At 35.3% G+C, this 9464-nt stretch overlaps 1 protein-coding gene across 3 annotated transcripts; it reads right to left on the reverse strand.

Moving 5' to 3' along the window:
* Positions 1 to 1599: 1599 nt before the first annotated feature.
* On the reverse strand, positions 1600 to 3885 carry LOC135130960 (peroxisomal membrane protein PEX16). Of its 3 annotated transcripts, XM_064058458.1 has the most exons (6): positions 3802 to 3885; positions 3060 to 3124; positions 2811 to 3005; positions 2514 to 2754; positions 2053 to 2463; positions 1600 to 2005 (listed from the first exon to the last, which is right to left on the reverse strand). In XM_064058458.1, the coding sequence occupies exons 3-6, from the start codon at positions 2932 to 2934 to the stop codon at positions 1744 to 1746; spliced, it is 1038 nt and encodes a 345-aa protein (XP_063914528.1). In that variant the 5' UTR covers positions 2935 to 3005; positions 3060 to 3124; positions 3802 to 3885; the 3' UTR covers positions 1600 to 1743. The 3 variants fall into 3 exon arrangements, with proteins under 3 accessions (XP_063914528.1, XP_063914520.1, XP_063914536.1); XM_064058450.1 differs by lacking the exon at positions 3802 to 3885 and having other exon boundaries at positions 3060 to 3282; XM_064058466.1 differs by lacking the exon at positions 3802 to 3885 and having other exon boundaries at positions 2811 to 3022; positions 3060 to 3282.
* Positions 3886 to 9464: the final 5579 nt, after the last annotated feature.

Consider the following 9464-nt stretch of genomic DNA (forward strand, 5'->3'; position numbering starts at 1 on the left):
AAATATGCTGAATCTACACTTGTGAATTATATCATTATGCTAAAATTTTTTGAATATGTCGACTATATATTTTTTTATTAAGTCAGAAACGGCTTACTCCATTATCCCGATAATTTGGGAGTACAATATACTGTTATTAATAGCATTACTGGCATTACACTGCACCACTCCACCTATCCGCAATTAGTGACGCTGAACCGTGTATCCCTGCACGGTTGTATTCAAGTGCTGATATTTGTGTGTACGTTATTGTTACGTTGAATGGGTATTTAAAAAACGGGGGTGAATTAAACTCAACAATTTATTTCTCAGTAACTCAAATTTACATGACTAATTGCACAGCGATTGTGTACAAAATAATTCCGGTGAAACTTGACTGGATTCTCTATTCACTGAATTGACTGAATAATAATCGACCCCGAAGGTATTAAAACCCATATTTCTTTACTAGATGTTTCGTGGTCGAGGTTTTTCTAAAGTAACCATCGCGACTTCCACTTCCAGGGTTATTTACTTTACCGAACGCTGCTCGGCCGCCGTCACCGACGATGAGTTAGCCATCATCGCCAAACATACTAGAAAGGCCTCGAGAAAACCCACAGGCGTTGTACCGGCGCGACGTATGGGTTTATTTCGTAACATTATAATAAGTTATAATCTTCGTCTGTGCTACTTACAATTTATAAATCTCTTGAAAATCTTGACGGAAATGTTCTTTGTCGTGATTTTTCCATTTCTATATCTAGCTATTTTAAGTTCGTTTTTATAGACAAATACTAAAATGTTTCTTCCACTAATCTAGAAAGACCCGTAGTTGTTTGTTGTTGTTATATAATTAAAATACGTAAGTAGGCTAACTCAAACGCTCAGTTTTAGGCAAAATTCTAAATTAATTTAAGTATGTCCCATTGTAGTTATAAAACAAAAGTCTTTGACTGGTTGTCTGTCTGTACGCGATAATCTCAAAAATTACTGTACGGATGTTTATGCGGTTTTCACTAGTAGATATAAAGTGATTCACGAGGAAGGTTTTGTCTAAACTGGGTAAAAAAACTAAAAACTAAACTTTGAAAACCGATTCCGATATTCTCTATGCAACACAAAAAACACACATGCAACATCCGCGTTACATATGTGTGCAAACGTGTGAAGCCGGGCGGGTTGTTCGGTGTTCGCATTATTATAAACGACGTAAGTCTTCGTTTGTAATTTATGTTATAATTTACATAACATTATGATATATATAACAGTTCATAATTTTTATAGAAATCAAGTCGTACGACAACCTAAAATAAAAATTTATGTATCAAATAATGCAGAATTTAGCAGAACTGCTATATTCCTAATCTTTCGGTAAAAGTCAGACTTTGCATGTATCTTCTACAATCTGTGCCTCTACTCATCTATGTAGACCTGTAGAAACTTAAATCTATAATGAGTGTTGCATACACTCCTAACTAAGTTATCACCATCACAGTATAGAGATCAATCAAGATCAAATTGATATCTATACTGTGTCACCATGTCATAAATCCTACTTCTGATAAAATAATATTTAAGTAAGGAATTAAGCAATTAACAATGGGAAGTAAATGAAAATTTAACAAAACCATGACATTTATTAATAAAATAATGATTTTCACATACTTAATAAAAAAAAAAAATGGAACGTACAGCTGTAATCTTATAACTGTGAAAATTATGAACCCTGTGTGAAAGCACGAAGATCCCTACCTTACACCCTTATGTGGACCACATATAAAAATAGTTGCTTTGCCAGAAAGGCAAATATTGTAGTAATGGATTACAAATTAATTTGGCAAGAGGCACATTTTTACTCAATGAATTTAACAAAGCATTCAATTTATCTTCACTATAATTGTCATAAAAAGGTGACCTTAATAAATACATCACAAGCAGAAAACTTCTTTTTGATATCTGCAATCTCTGTTTAGGTGTCAAGGAGTTGACTTTTGCTTTTTTGCAGGATCCATACAATTGCAGACTGTAAAATAATATAAGTACATTTGTTTTATAAAACATCAGTCTTACCTTGTTAAATCTAGAGCAAGTGCTACAATCCAGGGCTTCCATGAGTTACTTCCAAAACAAGCAACTGAAGTTAAGTGCGCTATAGGTTTCATAATATAAATAGTTTCTGCAATAAGCTGGCGACCTGCTAATGCCTGCTCTATTGTTTGATCATTATCACAGGGTTCTTGGACCTGTAGAGGCCTCCAGGTACGAACGTGAATAGGGGGGGAAGCATCAACTCTCCTGATCACCCTTCCCGAGCCTTTTAAAGTAAATGATATGGAATCCATTTGTGCTTGAGCTATATCTCGTACTGAACCATAGTTAGGGGGGACTTTACTTAACTTTGCTCTATCCAATAAAGGTATTGGGGGTGTTTGTATTATGGTTTCTTTATGATTGTAAATAAGAATTAATCTTGACACACATCTACAAATAAATCAAGTAATTTAAAATAACCAAATTGATAAGACACCCACTTGAAAATCTGTACACCTACAATGATTAACCATTTTCCTCGATTTCCCCAAATTTTTTGAGCCGATAACTCAAACAGAACTTCACAATATTCAACAACTGTAAGCCACAACTTTAAAGTATCTCCTGATCCAGGAATCTCTAGCTGTTTTGCATTATTTATAATTCTGTCATTAAGAAGTACCAGAAGATTTGATAAACAATACACAAGCTCTGAGAGCACATGTGAACTGTTGATTTTTCCTACAATTTAAAATTATAACAATTTTTAAACAGTTATATATTTTAGTAGGATTTACCAGCAATAAAATATGAAATCCACTTTGCTGTTGTTTCACAATCGCTTATGGACTGTGGATTCTGACTTACCCAGTTTTTGTACGACGCAAAAATTTCTGGTAAAGAGAGTAACACTGAAGACATTGTTGGTGTTATGTTCTATATATTATAGTGGCTGTATTATTGTATCTCTGCTATGACGTTGCATGTGCCAACTATAAAATTGCTTTTTCTTTACGACATGGTTATATAGTGATGTCAGTTCTTACCTGTTGTTATTTTTATAAATTTCTGCAACTCAACATGCAAATTTGGAGCCAAGAAATATATTGCACTAAAAACAAAACAAATGCAAAACAGTTAAAACTAACCTTAAATTATTATCAAGAGATGAAGACTGACACTTCGTTTTAGTGACTTTTATTTTCTTATCATTCCATCTGTGAAATTGTTGATGAGACACAATACTCATACTTTGAATTACGTGTTGCATAATAGTTAATATACTACAGCATAGAAATCGGATTATCATGATCTTTATCCTGTGCCTAAGTATTTACTTAATAAAACCATGGAGGAAATAATATATTATATTATATTCATTTGTCCATGAATAAAACTTTAACACACTGACTGACAGACAACGCACAGCTGAATACCTATGGCTGAAACGAGTAACGAGCAGTGGCGGCTTGTCCATAAGCTCGTTGGGACAATGCCTCCCCAAATATTTTTACAAATAAAAAATATTATTTTTTATTACATATTACTCCATTTATTATCCGATATTTTATTTTTGATCATTTTTACCCTAAGCGATGAGTGGATCCCGTCCACCTCCAAGCGCGATAGGAGACCGAGGTTCCCGTGCAGTCGGATTTCAGATTCGACTCTACAGTCGCTTATGGAGACTTATAGGATATGTGGAAACTGCATTTACGTAAGACAGAGATAGGCTTTAGTGCGATTCAACATATCAGACAAGGTACAGAATATGCTCAGCATACTTACAATAGTGTCGAGTTGTCGACGGCCCAAGACTGTCGCACGTTTCCGATTTCGTACCAACACCACTAACCGATTAATTACGAACTGGCAAAACAACATTTCCAGGAATTATCACATGCAGTGTGTTTATTTTTTGTTGTGCTGCAGTAGCCGTCGGTAGTTGGAACATTTTATAAGCAGTGATTATTATTAGCAATGTCTGTTTCTGTGGAGTATATTTTAAATTTAAAACAAAACAATGGACTCAATTTTGAAAAAAGAGTGGAAATTAAAGCCGGTGGGCGTCCGAAACCATCACTTAGTTTAAAACAAACCGTAAAGGACAGAGGTAAAGACGTTAATCGTCGTTTTAATAATTCGATGTATAATCTTTGTGACTGGATTTGCGGGTGTGAAGTGCAAAATGCTTTTTTCTGTTTTCCGTGCCTTCTGTTTTCAAATGAATCACTGTGGACCAAAACGGGCGTGAAAGACATTAAACATTTAAAGGAAAAAATAAAGAAACATTCAACTGCAGGGACACATTTGATGAGTTCGATGAGTTTAGCTGCTCTCGGGCGAACTGATATCAGACTGCAATTGAGTAGTGCTCATAGACAAACAATTGCGGATTTTAACAAACAAGTTAAAAAAAACAGATATATTCTAAACAGAATTATCGAATGCGTAAAATTCTGCGGAGCGTTTGAATTGGCACTACGTGGACACCATGAGGAGGAATCTTCTGAAAATCCAGGAGTGTTTCGAGGCTTAGTAGATTTACTTGCCGAGGTTGATACTATTTTCAAAGAACATCTTCAACAAAATACGGGATTTAAAGGTGTTTCGAAAACTATTCAAAATGAACTTCTGGATTCAATGCTCGCCGTATATCAGGAGCAAGTCAAATCAGAAATCGAACAGACAGATTATTTGGCCATACAGGTAGACGAAACAACCGACGTGTCCGACAAAGCTCAAATGACATTTATTCTGAGATATGTGGTAGGAGGTACAGTTTATGAAAGATTTTGGACATTTATTAATCCACCGGGCACAACAGCGCAGGAATTAACGGACGAAATTCTGAAAGTCTTGGAAGTATTGAAAATCCGAGAAAAGCCAGAGAAATTGGTTGCTCAAAGTTACGATCGAGCATCAGTTATGAGTAGTAGATTAGGGGAAGTTCAAAAAAAAGTTAAAGAAATTTATAAAAATGCGCACTTCATACACTGTTATGCTCACCAGCTCAACTTGATACTCCAAAAAGCATGTTGTCAAGATAAACAGATTAAAATATTTTTTGCAAACTTGCAAGCCTTTTCAGCATTTTTTGGAAAATCTCCAAAACGTACATCGATGTTGGATGAATTTGTAAAAATTCGATTACCCAAGTCAGCACCAACAAGATGGTGTTTCAACAGTAGATGTGTAGAAACGGTCTACACATACAAAACAGACCTTCTAAATTGTTTGGAGAAAATTTTGGAGATGGAATCAGAAAACAGTACTTTAAATCAGTGCATTGGTTTAATCAATTATTTAAAGGACAGCAAATTTATTTATTGGCTGAACTTTTTCCATCGTCTGATGCCACATGTAGAAATTTTATACCAACAGTTGCAAAAGCGAGATATTGATGCTACATCTGTCAAAAATTTTATTTCAAAATTTGAAGACCATGTGCAGCAGTTAAGAACGCAACATTTGGATGTTACACATAACCCAAGTACCAGCAAAAGAAGAAAAATAGAGGATTCAGATCCCTTACACCGAATTGCAACTGAAGTTCTCGACATAATTTTAAAGGAAATTAAAGAAAGACTTAACTTTACAGACCATCTAATTATCGCACAACTGTTTTATCCAGAGAAATTTACTATTTATAGAAGAACATTTCCAGACTCACTTTTAAAATCCGTTAGTAGGAATTACCCATGGATAAATACATCCAAGTTAAAATCCGAATTAGAGATTGTGTACCAACGAGACGAATTTAATGAAGCAGCTGGTGCTATTCCAATTCTTCAGTTATTTGTAAACATGAATCTTGTCGAAACATTTTCAGAAAGTGTAAAATTACTGAAAATTTTATGCACTTTACCCATGACGACGGTTGAGAGTGAAAGAACATTCTCAACTTTGAAAAGAATTAAGACGTTTTTACGTAACACAATGGGGGAATCGAGGTTAAGTTCCCTAGCAATGTTGAGCCTTGAAAAATCTTTTATTAGAGGCATTTTTAGTTTTAATGAACAAGTGACTAACCATTTTGCCAATCAAAAAAACAGACGAATTGAACTTAAATATAAGCAGATTTAATTAAATAATATGTTTTATACTATATAAAAATATTTTCTGGAAAAATAAAAACATCCGTAAAATAAATTTAGCATCAGCTTTTTTAAATCTTATTTGACCCCCCAACCTCTAGAATCATGAGCCGCCACTGGTAACGAGTGGGTCTAGAAGTATGAAATTTTGCACGGGAGTTCCCATATACAAAGATATTTTTTAACAATAAACCGTACATGGCCTATGTCTATGTTCAATTTTAAAAACATACATCAATACATGTAATATTGGTTGCATAACTTCGCTTTATTACAAAATGGTGTTGCAAACTGTCATTGTGCTGTCATTAGTATCATTCAACATTCAAGCAGACTGAAGTAAACACGATTAACGAACATGTGAAATTTATTTACCAACAGAAACAAGTACGACATTTACTTTAATAAATACTCGAAGTGACCACCTTCATCTTCTAGGCGACATGGTAGTGGACATGCGTAATGTTGGTTGCATAGTTACCGATGCATTGATGTGTGGTTTTTAAAACAACATAGGCCATTTACGGTCTATGTTCAGAGTTAAAAAAATGTCCCTGTATAACGTAGATACATCCTCTAAAAGGGGTTGAATAGGGGATGGAAGATTGTATGGAAATTGGTCATTTTTCAAGTTAGAAATATGTACTGTGATAACCCAAACTTCCCGCCTTTAAATTGACCTTGAAAAAGTTTGAAAGGCCCGCGAAAAAATCAAAAATTCAAAATTTGGCCTTGGCTGTGATCGTCTAACAAATGGGAACATACATTGTGTGGTTTTTTTTTTTGAAAAGTGGCGGGAAGACGTTCTTTCCTACAAGTGAGCGCACTGCGTGTGTGGAGAGCGCAAGAGATAAGAGACAAAGTTGTTTTGGAGGGGCTAACATGGCACCCCTCTCAGGAGGAAAGAAGCTGCGAGGATTCACTCCTCAGCTCCAAAAACCCCTTATCGTATATTCACGGATATATTACATTTCAAATGAAACACCTTGAGATATATGAAAGAAAAAAACAAACATAAAAAATATGAAAACGAACAAACGCAAAATCCTATACATCTGTTCGGAATCAATGCAAATATTTGAATATCTCAAATTTAATAAAACAACAAAGCAAAATCTGAATTAAAGTAACTGGATGCAAGTTACGGCAGTTAACAGGAGCACAACAAAAGTACCCCTGGGGTGTGCTAGCACTAGCGGAGTTTGGGGCTACCGGTCTGGGGCTGTTCTCCCCCCCTCGACGGTGATTCTATCTATCGCAAAGCCTACCCGCACGCACATCTCCATCACGAACATGCTGTGCGAAACTATGCCATTACGGTCGCCAGACCCGTAGATGAATCTAGGCTAGCACGAAGCCGAGAACGTTACAACATCGGCGGCAGCCCCTGAATCTATCCAAACCTGTGGACTTGTACAGGTGACACGATAAATCTCGCCAGCTCGACTAAGAACCGCACTTCGCTTCTGCCACGTTTTCTGTGTCATTTAACCTCAATTCCATTTTTAAATGTTCAATCTCTAATAACTCTGACATTAACAACAACTGAACGAGTGTTAAAGTTTCAAAGAGCAGTAAACAACATTTAAATTCGCCATACAGTCTTGTGACATTTTAAACCACAAATAATTCTTATGTGAGATTAAAATTGGACACCAAATAATTTATTTATACAATGGAAACATTCATCAACAAAATATTTACAAAACAAAACTAGCAAAGATTTATGAAACAAAAGGTCTGGTGTGAAATAAACTTGTGCAAATAAAAGTATTATGTGAGGTTAAAGCTGCAATTAATAAAATTTACGTTCAATGAAAATTATGCAACAAATAAAAGGAAAATTACTGAAGTTAAAATTGTGAGATTAGAGAATAATATTTGCCACACGTTTTCAATGATTCAAACAAAGAGCTTACATTCTGTCAAATTATATCATAATTCAAGTGATTGGTTACTTAAGAAAAAAACAATTTACTTTGAAAGTTTAGCATACCGCGAACTGGTTACCCCAACAAAACGCATAATAAACAGACACAAAAATATCCAATCATCGTTGCGAGGAAGAAGCGTCTCGGTGATGTAAATTTTATAGTTGCGAGGAATTACCTCGATGATGTATTATTTTGGCGTCGCGAGGAATAAGGAGTGTTGTTTACATTTTTGTAAAATAGTTGTTTACGACAATAATTCAAACAAGTTGACTTCTAGTGTTTTTTTTTCTGAAATCAAATAGGTTGACGTAATATTGGTTGCATATTTCCAATCTAAATCACAGCATAGATAACAATCAGTAGAGACGGCTCGCCGTTTTTCGTGACCCGTTTTCATGGGTGGTCGTTCGCATTATGACCGAATGAGGGCGCCCAACTGACGTCTAAAATATTTGAAATTTGGCAGTTTTGTTACAATATTTTTGCCAGTTTTGCTTGTTTAAGACTGCTTTTCCGGTAGAATTGTACAAATAGTATAAAAATGTAATTTTCACAATAAAAGGTAAAATCTTTGTCCGATGAATTTTCATACCGGATCCCTGTTGTGCGCCTTATTCTCTCCCTCGTGTTTGGAATTCTTGGAAAAGATAGTAAACATAACACATTTTTTGTTTAAAAAGTCGTCGCAAACGAACAACAACGGTGGTTATGAATAAAATAAAAACTGTAACAAATCAGCGTGTTTATAAATTAAATATGGACTTTTCTTTTTTCTTATTGCGATTCACGATTATACGATTTGAGCAAACTAGACAGTTTGCAATAAATTGCGTACGAATCAATTTTTGAAATTGTAAATGCAGTGATACTTCTTAAATTGGGTGGCGACATCTAGGAATAGTTTAGGCAACGACCACCCATGACGGCTTAAAATTCGGGTCAGAAAGAACAAAGGCGCCGACACGAGCTGTCTCTACTGATTGTTATCTATGCTGTGTCTAAATGGTTTTTAAAACTGAACATCGGGATATATTCAGACGAAAAGAAAATACTTGAGACGATATCGTGTCCGAAATTTCTTCGCAATATTTTACGTACCCATTTCATACAATTCTTTCGATTCATTGTTATATCGTTTGAGTTACACTCCACTCCTGCCACGTTTCAACGCCTCATAGTCAGAAGGTATTGGTTTACTTGACAACAAATTCGTCCCTGGTGGAATTTCTAACTCTTGCAAGACTTTTTCCAACGTCTCTGCACGACCAACCCCTAGGTCAACCCCAAAAAGTGTCAGTTTTGCTGTTGAAGTATCATCAGGGACATGTAGTCACCTCCGACATCATCTACACGACCCCGACAAATTAGAGTCCGTTATGTATATGTTACAGCTAATATCCGAAATACGTTATTATGCATA

This window comes from Zophobas morio, unplaced genomic scaffold, assembly GCF_036711695.1.
Source record: "Zophobas morio isolate AGI-343-1 ecotype UQ-CSIRO unplaced genomic scaffold, CSIRO_AGI_Zmor_V1 ptg000002l, whole genome shotgun sequence".
Lineage (NCBI taxonomy): Eukaryota > Metazoa > Arthropoda > Insecta > Coleoptera > Tenebrionidae > Zophobas > Zophobas morio.

Bases quoted from the DNA above. Each gene is read 5' to 3' on its own strand.
- LOC135130960 (XM_064058458.1), bottom strand. From the start codon at position 2,934: ATGTCTTCAGTGTTACTCTCTTTACCAGAAATTTTTGCGTCGTACAAA. The intron at 2,755-2,810 runs GTAAATCCTACT...TTTAAATTGTAG, and splicing joins GATTTCATATTTTATTGCTG to GAAAAATCAACAGTTCACAT. The intron at 2,006-2,052 runs GTAAGACTGATG...ATTATTTTACAG, and splicing joins CTTGCTCTAGATTTAACAAG to TCTGCAATTGTATGGATCCT.